The following is a 21,000-nucleotide window of genomic DNA, read 5'->3' as shown; positions in this document are numbered from 1 at the left end:
CGTACCGTTTGCTCATTTGGCGGGGCTGCTCAGCGCCATGTTGGGCATTGGACCATGTCTAAATAGTGGCACAGGTAGCCTAATGTGATTTTGATGAATTTAATCAGGGGCACAGGAAGGCAGGAACTATTTAAAATATTGGAAATAAATGAGAAAAAAACATGAATAGAGACTGGGACAAATAGTAAATATCCAACCTAGCAAAAATAAAATCTACTGGGAGTTTATTGTAAAAGCTTTGTGTACGTGTGCACGTTTGAGGTGATCCCATGTTAAAAGCGGTGTGGACTCTCCAACACCTCCCCGGGTTGTGTGAACCCATCTTTAATAAAGGCAACCTCGGGAATCGCAGCGTTCCGTCCATCTAGAATGAAGCACATGGCTTATTAGTACACGTCTCCGAACCCCCGAGGAGAACGTGGCGCTAAGTATAAGGGCATGCTAAAGAGGTTTCCGTCGAGTGAATGGATGGGTTACATGATCGCGGGAATCCCTGCGGGGAGGTTTCGTGTAAGCCGAGGGTGGGAGAACAGAGATGTTTTCATCATTATATGTTGCTCACTAGCAAAACAGGATGTTATCCTCGCTTGGTTGGAAATCCCAAAAGTTGGTGAAAGTTTTTTTAAATCTTATGGGTGGGGGGGGGGGGGGTTGGGTAGTTTTTAACATGGATTAAAAAGCATTTACACTTCATTTTACAGTATTCCATTAGCAATTTTGCGCGCAGCACAACAGCTAAATGCTGATTCACCATGTTTGCTTTGCACACTCAAAAAGAGTATTATTGTTCATTATAGGAAACTAGAAAAATTGCCGCGGAAATTTTGAATGGGACTGCTGATTCTTGCAAGGTGGAAAGACGCATGTATGTAGTACTTGTAGCAATAGTAGTGGTAGGACTTTTAGTAGTAGCACTTGTAATAGCTAAAAAAGCAGTATTTAAATAGCAGTCCATTCCATTTAATAAAAAAAAATAAAAAATAATAATAATAATAATGTGGTTTTTTTGAAAACGTATTTTAAAAAATGTAAATGAGCTGAACAGTTTAAAATTTAAACGACTGGATTATTACTTGCCGTTGTACTCCAAAAAAAAAAAAAAATACAATGTTGATGATTGTTTTCATGATCAAGGCCAAACAATCCAGAAAATATCGCCACAAGCTTTGGTCAACAGACTTTCTTAATTGATCAGCGCTCAAAGGAATCCAAGTGAGAAACGCTTAATTAGTGCCGTTCAATGAGAGCGATTAACAATTCTGGTTTGCTGCGTTTGCTTTGAAGCACTTTTCATTGATTGTTATTTTTTTTCATTACTTTCATTGATTTTGCTCTCAGAAGCAAAACACACAGTGCTAATAAAATACATTTATGCATATGAACATTTAGAAAACATATGCACTGCAGCAATGGAGAAATTGTAAAAAAAAAAAAAAAATGAAAAAGTTGAATATATTAAATTCATGACCCATTTATTATGATGTTGATTATTATTATTATTATCATCTTCTAAAGGTGCAAACAACTCTACCAGCAAGACCATAATTCAACCAAGTCCATTAAAAGCTACCTCCTTTAATGCATTCCATTGTGTTGAGTATGCACAACAATTATCGTGTTTAATGTAAGTGTTTTCAGCCCTTCCGTTAAATCACTTGATGTTCTTTTGGCAACAGCAAAGGACGCATAAATAAAGATGCGGTTGTCAAAATATGTCATTTTGCACCTCGGAATGGAGTGAGTTGCTCCTTTTTCTTCTTCTGGTTACACGGCCACTCGCTCATTAAGTCAATAGTTAAGACCCACTTTTACCCCAGACTGAGGATGTTTATCATAATTATTTGGAGGCGTCATAAGAGACGGCTAATCAAGATTTTGATTCGAATGGAAAAAAGGCCTTCCAATCAACGCTAATACAGTGGAGCCCCAGTTTATTTAATTAATTCCATGAGTCATTTGTGAACAGAGGTAATAGAAATGCATTGTGCAGTTTTAGCAGTTCTTTTGTTAAAGAAAAAATTGAAGATGAGAATGAGTTCAATTTGAAGACGAAGAATTCACACACTGGAGATGATTTAAAAAGAATCCCGCCAGATGAGTTGCTCGTCTTCAGGAATTTGTCTCTTTCTTTCTGTCTCCGACTCGTCTGGGGATTTTCCATCAGTTAGGAAGTGGGTGGGTACATTTTCTGACCCCCCCAAAAAAAAAAAAATGAGCCAGTGAGCCAGTGCAGTACAGTCGCAGCATGAGGGCGGGGTTTCTAGGCTCAAGGGCACTGGCAGCGGTGGTGCATTCAGTTGTTACCCAAAGGGGCCGAGATTCCAAATGGATCCAAACCAACCTTTAGGTTACATTCAGCTCGATTAGATGAAACCGGATGGACAGTATAATGAAATACGTGATCTTTTATTCATGAACCCATTTTGCATCGCGACTACATTTCCAGTCTTATTATATTACAGTAAATGCGATGTTTCGATTCTCTCTCTCAAAAATCAATTAGTTAACTTTTTTGGTGGGTGATTAACTGATCTATAACCTGAAAGTTAGCATTACTTAACCTTAATATTTTACTTTATTCCTCAGATTAGTCAAGAACATTAAAGCTGTTTAAAATGGACGCAATCGCTGGAGATTGAGTGACTGGAGTTCATCTGCAACTTTAGACTCAATACAAACCGAATTGGTTTCTAATCCCAACAAACCCCAAAACCTACCCCTACCCACATCCCTAAATTGACTCAATTTAAACCAGAAACCATTCAAACTCGGTAGGATTCTTGCTTCTAAACATGACAATCACCCCAGTAAATTTGATGAGGATCAATCAACAACTGCATCTGTAGTCCTCTGAGACATTAAAACAGATTATCGCTACTATTCGCTCCTGAAATGCGATTGGACTGAAGACTTTGCAACAAATGTATGGAAAATGCAATAGTTGACTCACGATTAATCGCAAATTTTATATTTGTTCTAAAATGTAAAAAAAAAATGTCTTCAAATTTTCATACACAACATTAGAGTGGAAAAAAATGTTAAACTAATAGAAATATGGCTGCCTTTTAGCCATTGATACAGTAATTTTGCAATATTACATAAAATTGAGTTCAAATTAAAAAGATGTACTCTACTGTAAAAAACGTGTGATATTGGTTTGTGTTGAGGTCATTTTTCTGCCACTAGACGGCATAACTGCATTTGTAAGACTTTGGTGACATCTCAGTGCATTTTTCTTTTCATATTAAGAGCTATCTTAATTTTAACATGAAGTCATGTGAAATTCTGAACATTAAAAAAAAAAAAAATTGTGTCATTAAAGCAACTTTAAATTAACGCACTAATTTTGACACCCCTAACGAAAATACAAACATTCAACGTCTCACCCGCTCTAAATTCCCCAAAGTGGTCTCGCTGCTTCAAAGTCGTCCTTCGATTGAAAGAGCGCCGGATTGGATGCAGCAATTTTCAACCGCGGCGCCACCCGACCCACTTGGCTGCTGGAATATGAATGAGGCACATAGATGAGAATATATAAAATATTTCACATATTTATATCGACATTAGGTGTCAAAAAAATGAATAGGGATTAATCAGTCCAAAAATGGACTCAGAGTTGTCCCTCTGTCCTTGAATGATGCACATATAAGGAGACAGGTTGAAAAAAAAAAAAAAGGGGGTGCACCTGATTTAATGTGATGCACAAAGGCACCACTCTGATGTGTCTCATTAATTCTTCAGCTCAGCGGTCTGTGGACGGATGCGGCAGATTGACGGGGTGGGGTGTGGGGGTGGGGGGGGGGGGGGGTGAGGAGACTTCCCCGGCGTCTCGCAAAACGCTTTGAAATGGAAGTATAGTTTAGCGAGTATGCCTTCGAGCTCTAAACGGAACCCCCCCCCCCCCCCACACTTTATATACAAGCAGCGAGTCAGTCCCCCCCCCCCCCCCCCTCTGCAAATGCATGAATCTTGCAAACTGCCGTGACATGATTACGCCTTGTCAAGCCCATAAAAAATACTTTTCGGATTTCCAGCGAGCAATAATAATAATATGGAGATCAGAAGACGTCAGGACTGTGAGGGGTGTGGGGGGGGGGAGTAATAACCCAGGTGCCGCCATTAAGGAAAGTCCCGTTTTCTGCTCCCGTGTGTTCAATTAGCAATCATCGTCGTGCACTCTAATCACCCACAAATCGGCTTGGTTATGGTTTACAGTGCAGCTGATTGCACAGCATTGATCAGCTCGCGGTCTTGGATGAAATGCGCAAAATGGGAGAATTCTGAGATGAGAGCTTCTATACTGCAAGCCTGCCATTAGTGCCGCAAATAATAACGCGTGACATGGAAGAGACTTGAATGTGTCTTTAACAATAGATCTGATTTTTGGGTAGGGAAAATTATTTAAGAAAAATGTCCAGATGATAACAAATTTGTCTCATTATTTTTCTTTTCTTTTTTCCTGGGAAAAATAATAATAATAAAAATTTGTGTCTCATTATTTTTCTTTTTTTTTTTCTGGGAAAAAAAAATAATAATAAAAATTTGTGTCTCAATATAAAAGTGGTTAAAACATGAAAAATCAATATAAAACTTTTTTTTTTTTTTTTTTTACTCCTAAACAATCAATGAGTCAAAGCCATATTTTTTTGTGGTAAAGCTACAAATGAGACATTTATTGACATCTTTAAATGTTTCGTAAAGGTAGCATTTTAAGAAGAAGAATTTACAATGAATATAAATAATAGTAACCAATAAATTAATCACACATGAATGAATTTGGAAGTGTCTGCTCAAAACGTAGCTAGAGATCAATTCTGGAGGTCAAACCTGAAATGGAAGCTTTCCAGGAGTTTGAGATGACATAATGAAGGTTATCTTTTTGCAATTTTGCGCTCAACTCGAATCGAAGTCACCTGTCAATAAATGTATTTTTGTACAATCTGCCCTGGTGTACAATCATATCTGACTTCTCAGTTTTGACGAGACATTTACAACACACCAATTACGCATTCAGTGTAAAAAAAGTTCATACAAAAAGCTCCGTGGCGAGATTACAAATCGTGAAAAATTTCCCCCAGTATATAAAAAAAAAAATGTTGCCTTGAAGGAGGCCATCACAATAACATAATTGGCGTCGCACCCAACCTCTCTAACATTACCAAAAGCAGATAACAAAAAAATGGCCGAGGTTGCAAAAAAGTGTTCGAGTGAAGGAATGCGACGTCCTCAGCAACAAACGACAGATTACTTGATGTAAAAAAAAAAAAAAAGTGCACTGTAAACGACTCCTACACAGTTGTAACAGACAAAAAGGCGTTCTGGACTTTGGAGTCCTCGGGTACTCGAGCCCCGTGGCTCATCAGCTCCTGAATGGTCATCCAGTTGTCAAGAATCTTTTTGTTGCGCTTCTTCATCATCTTCTTGTGACTGAGCTCCAGGATGCTGACCTCCTTGTGACCTTCGACCCCGCCGGCCAGCCCCTCCTTCAGACACTCAAAGCGACTCTTCTGCATGAACTCCCTCCTCTTCCTCTGCTCCCGGGCCCGCGCCAGATGCTGCTTCCGCTCCTCCTTGCTCCAGTAGCGACCCATCTTCATCTCGCTCATGGCGTCGTCGTCCGTGGTCATGCCTCCGCTGCGCTCCTCTCGGATCCGGAGCGCTCGCTCCCTCAGGATGCGGTCGCGGGCCGGCCTGCGGGCCACGTAGCGGGAGCCGTCTGCTCGCACTTTGACCTTCCACTCCAGACGCGGTTCCCCGGAGCGACCGCTGCGGCTCAGCGGATCCCGGCAGACGCTCAGGAGACTCAGCTGGCTTTGGGAATACTCCAAGGAAGAATGTTGTTGGAGCAGCTGCATGTAGCTCTGCAATACAAACGGCTGTCAGTGCAGAAATTATAATTTCTTAAATTGAACCTAAATTGACTTATTTTGCTTTGACAATTTTTTTTAATTTTTTTTTTTTTTACTGAAAATCAAATCAAATCAAATCATTTTGCTCATTTTAAGATACTTATTCCTCAATTATCTTATTGGATCAAGCAGTCTTGGCATTGAGTGTTAACAGCCCGTTTTAAATACGGTGAGGCTTAAAACAAGCATTTGACACATTTTAAGATGGCTAACCAACAACATCAAAGGCCCTGTACTGGGGTTTCACACGTTGAATTTTCTTATTTTAAGATTTTGCATAATCTTGTAATAAGATGAATGGAATCACTTAGTTGGGTGTGACAATCAGTGGTACTTAAAAAAATAAAAAAAATCTGACAAAAGTGCAATATAGCTCTTTATTTAAATATACATATTATAGTTACTTTTTGTACATTTTCCTTTCTGCCTTTTTTCTTCTTTAAAAAAAATGTTTGACTGTTTTATATTTTATGGTAATTTTCTGCTTTTCTTTTCTTTTTGAACATTTTCTTTTCATCTTTTTTAGTCAATTCTCTGACATTTTTTTTTGCAATTTCATGGACAGTTATTGTTCCTCTTCCTTTTTGGACATATTATGATCACTTTGGGGATATTTTTAGGTAATTAAAAAAAAAACTTTTTCATCTTTTTCTGCCAACTTAAAAATTTGGACTAACATTTATGGGAATATTTAATTATTAATTTTTGAAATCTAAATTATTAATTCATTTGAAGAATAATTTATCTAAAAAATGCAAGTAATTATGTAAAAAAACAAAACTTGTTCATCTTTTTCTGCCTACTTAAAAATTTGGACTAACATTTTTGGGAATATTTAATTATTCATTTTTGAAATCTAAATTATTAATTCATTTGAATAATAATTTATCTAAAAAAATAAAAGTAATTATGTAAAAAATAAAAAACTTTTTCATCTTTTTCTGCCAACTTAAAAATTTGGACTAACATTTTTTGGAATATTTAATTATTCGTTTTTGAAATCTAAATTAATTCATTTGAAGAAGAATTTATCTAAAAAATACAAGTAGATATGTAAAAAAAAAAAAAAAACTTTCATCTTTTTCAGACAACATAAAACTTTGGACTAAAATTTTTTGGAATATTTAATTATTTTTTAAATCTAAATAATTCATTTGAAGAATAATTTATCTAAAAAATACAAGTAATTATGTAAAAAATAAAAAACTTTTTTTCATCTTTTTCTGCCAACTTAAAAATTTGGACTAACATTTTTTGGAATATTTAATTATTCATTTTTGAAATCTAAAATTTTAATTAATTTGAATAATAATTTATCCCAAAAAAGTAAAAAAAAAAAAAAAAAAAAAACTCACCTTTTTCTGACAACTTAAAATTTGGGCAAACATTTAAAAAATATATATTTTTCTTAATTCATTTGAAGAATATTTTATCTAAAAAATACAAGTAAATATGTAAAAATATATATATATATAATTTCTACTATTGTTTTGTTTGGAGATCCACAGGGAGCCACAGGAGAGGGACAAAAGAGCCTCATGCGATTGCAGGACCCTAATGTAGTGACAAAATCTCATTTGGGCAAAGTCATTCAAAAGTGTTCACTCAATTGCCTCGCTGTCATCAAACCAACCTGAAGCTGCCGGGATCCGAGTGAGCCGTGGTAAGGGCTGGTTTGATATGAGGCAAATGGCGGTTTTCTCTTTGGATCTTTGGTTTTCCGCTTCTTCTCGTTGCGCTCGTCGTCCGCGGGCAGCGCCGGGTCCGACTCCGATCGCGAGGGGTTACTCTGGTCCGGGCTGCTGGAGAAAACGGCGCAAGGATCTGCTCGTACACCTTCTTCTGGTGCCCCCTGAGACTTTGGAAAAGGGCTGGATGGACTTGACGAGGCCATTTGGAGGTTCTTCTGGTTGGCGATGCTGATGCGTCTCTGCAGGGATTGCTCGGGCGATCGCTCCCTCCCCGGCGGAGTGGACCGCGCGCTCTCCGCTGTGTTGTAGGCACTGGAGCTGTCTTTTTCTCGGCTCTTCTCGCTTTGAGGGTGTTCGTGAATGTCGGCCAGCCAGCCGCGGCTCTTGAGCCTCCGAGCCGGCGACGAAGGCGGCGGCGTGGAGGCGTCCGTCTGCTGGGCCTGGCGGATCTGATGCGCCTGCATGATGTTCTGACACTCGAGCTCGATGCTGCGCAGTTCTTGGTTTAACATCCTCAGCTCTTGTTCCACGCCGTCGGCGTCGTCGGCCTCCTCGGCGCTATCTCCACCCGCTCCTCCCTGCTCCGTCAGGCTGCACTCGATGCTGTGCCGGATGGAGTACACCCCACACTCCACCCCCTTCCTGATTTGACACTTGACCTCCAGAAGTTGCTGAAAGTGATTCTCCAAACCTAAGATCCCATTTCCGAGATTGCGATTGCTCACTACCCCTTCGCACCCTTGTTCTTGAGTTACCGTCCTTTGCTTGTGGGAATCGTGTGATAGCACGCCGTGCGGATTCCGGGATCGCCATTGTTCCCTCAGACACTGAGCCGGACTCCTTCTGTAGAGTCTGGCCAGTAGCGGTTGGTGCTCAGGACTGTCGGTACCGCATCCGAACCCGCTGTCTTTGTCTTGGCTGTTGGAGGAACAGGTCGCTGTATCGTTTGTCTTTTCCTCTTGAACCTGTGGAGGAAGAATTTAAAAGCAGTGAAAATATTGCACCTGGATCCTGAATCCTTCTTCCCCACCTCCAGGATCTCCATCTTCAGTTCCTTCACCAACTCCTGCTGCTCATCGTCAAGCCACACGTCATCCTCCATCTGAAAACCAAACGTCGCCTCAAAAACAAGAAACCGTGACAAGTTGTCAAGTGGCGCCCCCCGTGTGGCGGTTTACCTGAGGCCTCGTCACCAGCAGGACGATGCTCTTTGCGTTTTCTCCTGACAGCAAACAAACCGCCTTCTCTCTATCTTGCACCGTCTGTCCATTTATCTGCACCCAAAAATATTTGTAAAAGGGTTTTGCATGGTTGTCCGCCAAGCCTGGACGCTTTACAACCCTCACATCTTTTTTTTTTTTTTTTCTGGAGAGCTCAGTATTGTTCATTCGGTAATTTTACCGATTTGACATGTCATCATCATTGCTCTTTTTTAATTTAATTTAATTTTTATTTTTTTTGTATGTGTATGTGCGTGCGTGCGAGTGTGTGTGTATTCATTAGTTCACCTAAAACCTATTAAAAAATACCATACCGTTCACCTAAACCGAACACAGCCAGAGTCGTGAGGCCGTCAGGAGACCCGAGGAAGGACCAAAGAAAACAAAGGAAAGTGAAATCCCGCACCGACCAGACACCACCCACCAGGCCACCAACCAGACTCCTTCACCAACCCCCAGAGACATCTAAATTCCAACAAATCAGGGAGACCTCAAGAGACCAAAGGCGAGACTGACAAGCCTCGCATCTCTATCGCCGTCCATATCGCTAAGCATGTCCCCGGCGCAGGTTGAGCAAGCGCACCGTCCAACCTCTTCCGTCTTCACTCGCCACACAATTAACTCTTCTGTGACAGGCGGTGTTCATCTTTTCTCCTCTAGAGTAATGGGGCTGCCATAAGGAGATAATGGGGCCGCGAGGACAGGGGACGGCGCAGCCCGCGATCTTTCACAGCAAACAGAAACACTCCAGCAAGGGAATTAAAAGCTGTTTTTTTATGCTGGTCTTTGTTTGTACACCGCAGGGACGGTAAGTAGCGTTAGGTCAGCTGGTCTTAATACCAGTAGGGGGGTTGGTAAATTCAGTTGGTTCCCTTCTGGGATGACTTTCTACAAGATTTTGAAACGTCTCATTTCATTTGTTGGAGAACATCTGGTGCATAAAATAGATGTAAGCTTTATGTGCACATAACGGTGCACCTTGTTGCCGTTCTCACTTAACACATTCGCTGCCATTGACGGCTATAGACGTCAAAAATTCATTTTAACTATTTTTATTAGTTTTTCCATTTTTGTTAACAAGAGTATGAAAACCTAGATTTTTTTTTTGTACATTTAGAACAGATATAAAATTTGTGATTAATCGTGAGTTAACTAGTGAAGTCATGCGATTAATTACGATTAAACATTTTAATCGCCCCTAATTTTTAATAATCTTTTCTTTAATTTTTTTTTTTTAATTAAAAATTTTAATGTTTTTTTTTTTAAGAAAAAAAAATATAAAAAATTAGGGGCGTCGAGAGATTACAATTTTTAAACATAATTAATCGCATGACTTCACTAGTTAACTCCCAATCTAAATTTTTAAAAATAATAAAAAAAATAATTTTTTTTTTTTTTTAAAGAAAAAATTAGGAGCGTCGGGCGATTACAATTTTTAAACGTAAATAACCGCATGACTTCACTAGTTAACTCACGATTAATCCCAAATTTTATATCTGTTCTAATACAAACAAACCAAACACGGTTTGCATACTTTTGTTAACAAAAGTGGGAAAAAATGTCAAACTAATAAAATAGTTCAAATGAATTTTTGACGTCTATAGCCGTCAATGGCAGTGAATGAGTTAACGACAATCTAAACAAGGTAGAAACAAAGAGCTGCTATAGTGCCTTTCGGAACTCTGACGAAAGACCTTCATCCCCTACATGTGGCGAACCCTGGGCCAGAGGATTCCAAGCTCCAAAAAGTCCTTTATTGAAAAAATAAAACGTCACTTGTGGAAGAACTTACTTGTAGGATACGATCTCCATTCTTAATGCGGCCGTCTCTTGCTGCTAAACTGTTTGGCTCCACCTGAGCAAAAAAAAACAAAAACGTTTGATTTCAGCCAAGCAGTGATAACACAGCGAAAGCAGCCAATAATTTGAACAAAGAACATCTCGTGGCAGCAAACAAAGGACAACAATGGATGACAGCCAGCATTTTGGACTTGAATAACGTGCATCTTGCTGTTTCGGAAAAACACAATGCTGTCTTTTTAAAGACATATATATATATATATATTTTTCACTTCTTATGTGACCATGCCCGATGAAGATTTACTGTAACAGTGTAGTGTCGGACCCGCGCAATGTAAAGAAGCCTGCTGACCTGGCTGACGTAAATGGCCATGTCCTCCTCCTCATCGGTCCGGTAGCACAAGGTCAGACCCAGCTTCTCTTGAGTGTTTTGCTTGCAGAGCTCCACTTCCTGTTGGAGGAACCCAAAAGTTTCAGTTTGACATAATTAACTGGTTAGACGGATAATTTGAATTTTCTTTGGATTGCTACACCTGAAATGATATCAGCTACTGGAAATCAGGTCCAAATTGATTCCATATGCTGTCTAATAATCCTAATGGATGGTCAATTGGTGTCATTTTTTAAATTTTTTTTTTAAAGATGTTACATCGCTGTTTTGCTGTTCCCATTGCATTCTGATGAACCATTCATTCAATAAACTCCTACACTTATTCTGGTTATGAAATGATATTTGGAAATGATTGGCCATAGTCACGTGTTGACGTTTTGGTGCGTTTCAGAGGATTTTCAACATTTCAAATTAAGATAAGATAAGATAAGATTCACTGATTGTCACACCCACCTAATTGGGGTGAAATTATTTATTTATTTATTATTATTTTTAATTATTATTTATTACTAATTCGTTCTCCGCGTCTGACCCATCCCCTGAGGGAGCGGTGAGCAGCAGCAGCAGCCGCGCTCGGGAATCATATGGCGATCTAACCTCCCAATTCCAACCCTTATTGCTGAGTGGCAAGCAGAGCGGCAATGGGTTCCATTTTTATAGTCTTTGGTATGACCCGGCCGAGAATTGAACCCACGACCTCCCAGTCTCAGGGCGGACACTGTACCACTAGGCCACTGAGCTGGTGTTAGTCAATTGGGACCTGGAACTTTGAAGTTTTCAGGTTGTGGGCTATTGTTTGATTCAAAACGTCAAAAAATAAGCAGTAATGTTGAGCGAGAAACATAGAAGACATTTTGACTAAGTTGAAATCAGTTGAAAGTGAGAGGATGATCGGGCGTTTTGTCTCAAAAAGACATGATTAGGTCTAATTTGGACCGAGACAGCCGTGACATCGAAACTCATTTCCTCTACCGGCAATTCCATTGTGCGTTAACGGTGTCTTCGTGTACGCGCCCATGTCAAACGACCAATATGCCATTTACCAGCCGCTGCCGACGTCTAAATGTTACACGGCGAGCGCGGCGTTGTGTGCAACATCTGTTCGCCACATTTTCCCCTAATTGCCACTTAACACTTCTATTATGTCTAATTGAAAATAAATGATTGCCGCATCTAATGTTTATTATTGACATGAGCCTGCTGCATTTGTATTAAGTCTTGAATGTGGAACAAGATGGTGTTATTCAGTTTTGGTACATGAAACAAGGATTTCTAATTTCTGTGCAAATAATGTATCTACTGATTTGTACGCCTTTATGAAATATTGTTAGAGTTTTTTTTTTTTTTTTTTTGCTTGAATTGAACGTACTGTACTGGAGACTCAGCTCGTCTCAGCTTCTCAGTACAGCAAATAATATTAGCCACTCTATGCAGAGGCTAAAGAATATATGCCCTATGGAAGACCAAAACTGCCCAAATTAAAAAATAAATAAATGACTAAATAAATAAATAAATGACTAAAAGTGAAAATAAAAACGGATATAAAAACTATAATTCAAAAATTAAATACAAAAAATAAATATAAATGTAAAGAAATATATATATATATATATATATATATATATATATATATCCCTAAATAAATAAAAGTAAAAATAAAATAAAAATAAAATAAAATAAAAAACTAGATTCAAAAAATAAAATAAATATAAAAATAAATATTGAAATAAAAACTAAAATAAATTTATAAATATAATTAAATATCAATCAATCAATAAAAACACTGCTCTCACATTTACTTATTTCATGCTGCAGACGCTCTGTCAAGTCGATATGTTAATCAAATGGGGGGGGGGGGGGCGTTCCTAAGCGTGTCGTGGTTTGGGCTCCTAGACTGCCTAGAGTGAGTGGGTTGGCGAACAAGGAAGTCGCCGGCTTGCATGGAGAGCTCCAGCAATGGACACCCAAGACACGTTTGGGACCGCCCTCTAATTTGAATAACATTTCGGCCTGACAGAGCATCTGCAGCATGAAATAAATAAATGTGAGAGCAGAGCATTTTTATTCATTGATTGATATTTAATTCTATTTATATATTTATTTGTATATTTATTTCAACATTTATTTTTACTTTGATTTATTTATTTATTTAGGGATATATATATATATATATATATATATATATATATGTGTGTGTATGTGTTTTTTAATTTCCATTTATACTTATTTTTTTATTACATTTTTGAATTATATTTTTATATCTGTTTTTATTTTCACTTTTATTAATGTATTCATTTATTTAGTCATTTACATTTATTTATTTTAAATTTTGGCAGGTTTGTTCCTCCATAATGCCCGTGCGTATTAGTACTGTCTACACTGACCTTCAGTGTAGACAGACAGGCTAATTATTCGACTTTTTTTTTTTAGGGGTACCATCCTATTCACAAGGCATTCTTAAAAAGCATCATGTTCTACTTTTATTGTGTTTACATACTTTTCTCCCCCTTTTCAAACAATAGTGTCAATTTGTGAGTATGTTGGCACCATGTTGCTGACATCCGTGCATTACCAGTGATTTGTCAATCAGCCGCCACTCCAGGGACTCTCCTGTCTCATTCACCCAATCACAAAGCTCTCCATGTTTCACTTAGATACACACGGATGGACGGATATGCTACCTGGCTGCCAAGCTGACCTTGTTGCGATTGTACGAAGCTTCTCATCCATATCACGCAGCAAGTTAGGCCTCAGCTGGCAGCGAGGGAGCCCTAATGACTCACAATGCCGCTCGCTCAACCAGGAAGTGCCCATTAAACCAGCCAGAGTTGACGGCGGCTCGTCACTGTCACAGACAATCACCCGCAGGTCCTCTTTTGGACGGCTGTAATCCATTTGTTGCCGCATACACACACAGTGCTACACGTGGTTTCGTCTGCTCATTAAAGTAGTAGTTTACATTGTGTGGACCAGCCAGCCAAGCAATTGGCAATTTGGTGTAGCATTGGCCTGGTCCGAAAAGGACCCTAATGGTTGCCAAACTTCATTCTTCATTTTAGTTAAACAAGCAAGTTGATGAAGTTGAAATCCAAGGAAGCACTCCACAAAACCGGGCAACAAAATACACACTCACTCGTCACGGGATGAGGCGCAGCTGTACATATTACGTTAAAATGATAATTTTCTTTACAATAATATATTCTCTGCGCCCCCACTAGTGTAAACACGGTATTCTGATTATTAATGCGTTTGTGAATTATGAACTAAACCGCAACCGGGGGTGGCCATTTTGCCTCTCGCTTTTGACTGAAAATGACATCACAGTTTGGTCATGTGACAAACTGAGCCATGATTGGCCGTTACCTAAACCCTAAGCAACTGCAATATTTCAGTCCAAAAAAAAGGTAGCAAAATGGCCGCCGCATGAGATGGATAAAATGGTTGGATTTTGCTGCTTATATTCCACAAAGGCAACATTAATCAGAATTCACTTCCTCTTTAAGGAGAGAGCTGATTGGCTGAGACAAAGAAAGGGGGTGGGACAAGATAGATAGCTAGCTAGATAGCTAGCTAGATAGCTACTTTATTAATCCCCGAATAGACCAGGTAGAAGCACTTATTGACAACAATTACCACAAAAAGTGCAATTGTACCTCATAAACATACTCTTCAGTCCGCTCCACCTCGGCAGCCATATTGGAAAGGTACTCGGGACATTCGTAGAACTCATGCTCCAAAGTGTGGATAGAGTGGCAGCTGGAAAGAAACAAGCCGTCATGTCAAACTAACTCAACTAAAGCCACTGCTTCATCAGCAACCTGTCATTGAAACAACAGGAAAAAAAAAACGGAGCGCACACCTGTCAGACAAAAGGAAGGGACAGACGTCAGGCACGGGCGGCGTCACCGGTCGGAGCTTGGCCAGCGCCATGATGTGCTCGAAGGTGATGTCCGTTTGCGTGCACACGTCGGCCACGCAAGCCTCCTCCGGCGGAGCAGTGACGGGTCGGATGACCTGGACCACAATGGGGTCTCGTCGGATGGCCTCCGCCGCCGTTTCATCCTGCTCCACCTTGGAGAAGTTACGCCTGTTCACCTGCAAGACAACAAGCATGGTTCATTTTACCATGGATGTTCGATAGGGGGGCTGAGAAGCATGTGTTGGCCTTACTAATTGTGGTCTGTTCTAAAAATAGCTCACTAGTGATAGGACTTGCTAAGAATTAAAAGAAGAAAAATGTCCACTTTTTTTTTTTACTTTTCATGGTACACGTTTCTTAATAATTTACCAAACATGCTATATTTTGTGAAAAAATCTAATAGATTGTGTTTAATCAAATAAAGAGCTGTTATTATTTACTCCGATATTATACAAAAAAAAGACAAAAATAGCAGCATAAATGGACCCAAATAAAAATCTGACATAAAAATGACAGATCATTTTAATTACATACCAATACAGATAGCATGTTTTCCTTTAAATTGCAGGAAATTAATGGCAATTTTCTATTCTTCTCATTTCTAGGACCTGATCGTCACAAAACAGCCACAAGGGGGCAGACAATACTGGCATCATCTCAATCAATCAATCAATCAATCAATCAATCAATCATTATTTGTATAGCACTTTTCATACAAAAAATGCAGCTCAAAGTGCTTTACATAGTTTAAAAACAAATTCTCAGCCCACCGACCACAAAAAAAACAAAAAACAAACATTGACATGTGACAAGGGGAGGAAGCGCAGGTGGCGGCGTGCGCTCACAATCTGCAGCAGTCTCGTTTGAGGCCAGCGCGGCCGTCATAAATGTCTCATTTCAATAAGAAAAGTGGAAGGGGGACTTTGAGTGACAGGCTCCAGTGAATCGCATTGACCCTTGTCTTGCGGCACCTTCACGCCAGTGATGCCGGAAGATATTTTTGTGGAGGAAAAGCACCTCGGGAAGTACTCGGAGTAGAGGGGTTTGCTAGTTTATGCATTTAAAGCCCTCAAAAAGTACCATGCCTCTTTTGAACACGACTTGCCTTTGATGCCAGGGGCAATTCTAGGCCTATCTGCGCTGCAGGGAATTTGGTGCACTCAGTAGTCGACTTTTTATGATGTCGCTGTTATGATGGTACATCGTGTGATTTTTCTTTCTATTTTAATTTTTACTAAAAAAGAAAAAAGAAAGTGGTTGGACGAATATGTGCAATATAAATTCACATGTGTAACGGAACGTATGGTGTTCCGCAGGGTTCAATTCTGGGGCTTCTGCCATTTTCATTGCATCTGCTGCCCCCCGGGTTCCATCTGAACTCATTCGCTGCCATCGACGGCTATAGACGTCAAAAATTCATTTCTATTAGTTTAACATGTTTTTCCACTTTTGTTAACAAGAGTATGACAACCTAGAAAAACAATTATTGTACATTTAGAACAGATATAAAATTTGTGATTAATCGTGAGTTAACTCGCCTGATGCCGCTATTTTTTAATAATCTTTTATTTGAATAAAATAAAAATACATATATTTATTATATATTTTTTAAAGAAAAAAATATTAAAAATTAGGAGCGGGCGATTACAATTTTTAAACGTAATTAATCGCATGACTTCACTAGTTAACTCACGATTAATCACAAATTTTATATCTGTTCTAATACAAAAAAAAAACTCTGTTTGCATACTTTTGTTAACAAAAGTGGGAAAAAAAATTAAACTAATAGAAATAGTTACAATTAATTTTTGACATTTATAGACGTCAATAGCAGTGAATGAATGAAAAAACAGCGGGTGTTTTTAATTGCTCAATAAATATAGAGTTGAGTTGAGTGAATGTGCATTAGTTTAAAAAAGGAAAGAAAAAGACTAATATTGAATTTGGACCGTCAACCCAGTCGCGCAAAACATGCTTAGCTGTAGCTAATAAATCCACAAATCCTTTCTCTTGTTCCAACAATCAGCAACGTTGTTTTTCATTTCGACACCGCCCCAATTAATCAAAGTGACAAGGCATTTAATGAGAGACAATTAGCCGGAAATGCAAATCAAATGGCAAGCAGGCGGTAAAGATGGCCGCTCACGGACCTCAACGACGCTTTCAAGGAGACGCAACGCTCGACTGGAGAGTTCGGCCATCACGTATGCAAAAAGTCGGCTCGAGTGGCAATGAGTGTCCTTCACCGTTTTGCAGACGCGGGTTCGTGCACAAAAACAGCCAATTAGTTCTGCATCAAGACCGGGCGCCGACATGAAACACGGATTAAGCACAGCGCCGTAAACTAAACCTTCCCCCTCTCTGAAGATGGATTCAAAATAAATATTCTTTTGGTTTGTTTCTTCAAAAGCGGCATATTTCCTGGGTGGCTGTCGCGTCCTTCAACTACTCGTGCTGGCCCCTCACATTAGGAAATCTCTGCCAGCCTCCTTCGGAAAAGATACATTTTGATGTTTAGGGATGATTTGGCCTGCAACCAGCCATTTTCTGTTTTGTTTTGTTTTTTCTCTCTCTCTCTCTCTCTCTCTCTCTCTCTCTCTCTCTCTCTCTCTCTCTCTCTCTCTCTCTCTCTCTCTCTCTCTCTCTCTCTCTCTCTCTCTCTCTCTCTCTCTCTCTCTCTCTCTCTCTCTCTCTCTCTCTCTCTCTCTCTCTCTCTCTCTCTCTCTCTCTCTCTCTCTCTCTCTCTCTCTCTCTCTCTCTCTCTCTCTCTCTCTCTCTCTCTCTCTCTCTCTCTCTCTCTCTCTCTCTCTCTCTCATGCCACTGAGCTGTCACCAACATCTAACAAATACAATTATGCCATCTAGTGGCAGAAAAATTACCTCAACACAAATCAATATCACACGTTTTTGTTTTTTTTACAGTACATCTTTTAAATTTTAACTAAATTTTATGAATTTTGGATGGATGGATGGATGGATGGATGGATATTTCCCCCATATTTATGTTAACAAGAGTTTAAAAACTTAAACTTACATAAAAACTGTGATTAATCGCGAGTTAATTATTGAAGCCATGCGATTAATTACGATTAAAAAAAAATTGTATCGCCTGGCAACCCTTATATTATGTATATATACATATTTATTCGGTATATATACACATATAAAGGACTGTGAGGCAGACGTGCTGGGTTCATCGAGTGCACTTTCTTAGGCAAACTAGTTTTGGTAACTTTATGTGGCATTTAAAATCTCAGTGATAAAAATTGACATAAAACGTGCTGATATGGTGATAAATCATAACATAAACGACTCTAATCTAAAGTAGATGAAGCCATAAAAGTAAGAATGTCAACATGCTAGTCAATAACTTGTTTCTCGGCGATAGGTGCTTTTATTCCTTTTTAAATTGGACATTTTCTCACGGGGAATGCAATATACCGCAAATACACACATTTCATTTCCTGCTCTCCTCCATATGCAAAACAAGCGTCTTCTCATCAATACAGCTTCATTTTTTGCATCTCTTCTCTTTATCCATTAGACGCCCTCAACTTGGTCCGCTCAAGTATTTATATTAGCGCTGATTCTGCTGCAATCAAATCCAAAGGGCACACAGTGACAAATAAAAAAACGGCAAATAAAATGACTAATATCCTGGTACGCTTGAACTAATCGGCTCAGCCATGCGGTTGGGCAAGGCTTGACAGAATGCATCCACCAGACTTTCATTAGCCTCAATATCCTGCCAAGACAATAACAATTAGCGAGCAGCGAGACGTGCGCCGTGTCGCCACCGCCGTAATTAGCCCTCTTTTGTCACATGGGGTCTCGGATTGCGAGGAATTTACTGGATTGGTGGATTTCTGCACTCATCGCCTTTTATTTCTGGTTGGCATTAAAATGACACAGGACAATAGAGAGGCCCCTCCCTCCCTCATCCTTGCACCGAGGTGGAATTGGGCTGCTGGGGGTCAGGGGTCGGATCCGTATCGTTGGTCCAGATGGCCGAGTTCACAAGGAGGTGATGTGTTACGCTACTAGAAAATGATGATCAACTCCAAATTGTGTTCCATATCATCAGAAATTATAAATAAAAAAAAAGGTTGCATTTTGGTGGTAATGAAGCATCCTTTTAAGTTTTCTGCCATTTACAATAAATTTATTTCAGATTTTAGCTGAAGGCAAAAAGCGTTTGCATAAAACATTTGGAAAATGAATCATTTTCCTGGAGAGCCCCAAAAAAAGAAAATTAAAGATTCACGCGGTTGCTCTTTGCATAAAATTAAACGTTCTTTTTTTTTTTTTTTCTCCAAGAAAGCCCGGAGTGTGAACTTCATATTTTTCCACCGCTGTGATCAAACTTTTTCAATGAATTTCAAAGTGATGCATGTTTATGCTAACTGGAACATGTAGCTCATTAGCATTATTCATAACATGAAGTTTGCCCTTTGGTGGAAATGAAAATCTAAAAAACCGCAGCCCTTTATGAGAAAGGAAATGCTTCGCAAACAAGAAATAAAATCTTTAAAAATCACAGTTTTGTCGTTCTGATTCTTGCTCCCAAAAATATATAAATACGTTCTATTTTAAATATCACCATGGTCCTAAAAACTTTTTTTTTTTTTCATGCTAAAGAATACAAAAGGCTTTGATGCAGCCTCTGAGCTGAAGAGAAAGCAATGGTAGTTATTACAAAAAATAGCCAGCAGGTGGCAGCAGAGTATAAGAGATCAACCAAGGCCATGTTGCAAAAATCTATTTTCCCCAGTGTTTTAAACAGATTTGTGAATAATGATGAAACTTAACTATATTCTAATGCTAATTGCTGCAAAATAGAAACAGAAATGTACTTTTTTTCGCTAATCTTTCTTTTGGTAGGTTCCATGTTTTTATAGCAACAGAACACAATTTTCTGTGGGCTTTGCTAGTAAAACAGCCGGGAGCGAAGGGGGTTGCTTCAGTGAAAATGGCTTGGAGTGAATGAGTTAATATACAAACGGGGTTGGCACCAAAATGGAAGGTTACCAATTTTGCCACCATTCATAACTGGACATTCCTTTTAGTTGGCTTATGTTACGTGATCATAACTTGTCTCATGGTGTCAAAAAGGGCAATCCGGGTAACTACTGTTTGGTTTGGACTTGCAAGGTGACTCCATTTGAAGAGGATAATAACATTGAAATATCACGTTGACGCAAACGAGGAGCACAAATCCCGTGAAACGGATCCACAGGGAAGACAAAATACGTTTGCCGAGACATCAAGAGAAACATTTTCACACCTTCGCACCATTTGGACGGCGTAACTCTCCATCCTGAGGCCAAAAGTGTGTTATGGTTACACCACATGCCACATGTAATCATACCCGCCTGACTATGCAGATGGTTTAGTGCTATTCTATCCGTAACTGGACTCGACGGCAACCTCCGAGTGGGCCTAATTGACTTCCAAACTCGGCTTAGTTAAGTGGGAATTCAACACCAGCGCGCTGCTGTAATCTCATCCGCCCCTCAGACCACTTGCATCCTCACTGCGGATTTCCCAAATGGACTGAGACGGACTGGGTGCAGTTTTTTTTTTTTTTTTTTACAACAAAATCTAATTAAATTAGTTTCTCTCTTTTGCCTTTGCTGTCTTTAAGGCTCATAACATTTTTTTTAATCCTCCTTTGAAAGGGTGGAGATCATATCGGTACTCACGATGGATATCGATACTGGTATTTTATTTATCTATTTTTTGAAATTCATTTTATTGTGTGGTCTATGCAAAATGACTTTTGAGCAAATTGAAAAAATATAATTGACATTAATTTCAAGCAATTTTAAGGAAATTTGCTATAATTGGGATATATATAGGTCTTAAAAAAAAATCTGTCATTGTTTTTTGGGGAAATTTTACATGTCATAAGTACCAATGGTATCGGCACTTGGTATCGGTATTGTCGAGTACTGAAGATTTGAGTATATCGGTATCTGTCAAAAAAAAAGAAGGTATCAAACATCCCTAATTATTATTACATATTAATAATTTTCAGATTAAAAAAATGAATGAATGATTTAGATTTTTT

General features: G+C 39.0%; 1 protein-coding gene across 2 annotated transcripts in view; it reads right to left on the bottom strand.

Moving 5' to 3' along the window:
- Positions 1–5,259: 5,259 nt before the first annotated feature.
- pdzrn4 (PDZ domain containing ring finger 4) overlaps positions 5,260–21,000 on the bottom strand; it is a 31,860-nt gene continuing 16,119 nt past the window's right edge. For both annotated transcript variants that reach the window (XM_077545471.1, XM_077545473.1), the window contains 8 exons: positions 14,871–15,106; positions 14,665–14,767; positions 10,973–11,071; positions 10,613–10,675; positions 8,779–8,874; positions 8,631–8,702; positions 7,543–8,565; positions 5,260–5,861 (listed from right to left, as the gene is read on the bottom strand). In XM_077545471.1, the coding sequence (XP_077401597.1) occupies positions 5,289–5,861; positions 7,543–8,565; positions 8,631–8,702; positions 8,779–8,874; positions 10,613–10,675; positions 10,973–11,071; positions 14,665–14,767; positions 14,871–15,106 (2,265 nt within the window). In that variant the 3' untranslated portion in view covers positions 5,260–5,288. The remainder of the gene's footprint in view (positions 5,862–7,542; positions 8,566–8,630; positions 8,703–8,778; positions 8,875–10,612; positions 10,676–10,972; positions 11,072–14,664; positions 14,768–14,870; positions 15,107–21,000) is intronic.

Source organism: Vanacampus margaritifer, chromosome 15, assembly GCF_051991255.1.
Source record: "Vanacampus margaritifer isolate UIUO_Vmar chromosome 15, RoL_Vmar_1.0, whole genome shotgun sequence".
NCBI classification, from domain to species: Eukaryota; Metazoa; Chordata; class Actinopteri; order Syngnathiformes; family Syngnathidae; genus Vanacampus; species Vanacampus margaritifer.
This window is presented reverse-complemented; position numbering and strand designations above follow the sequence as displayed.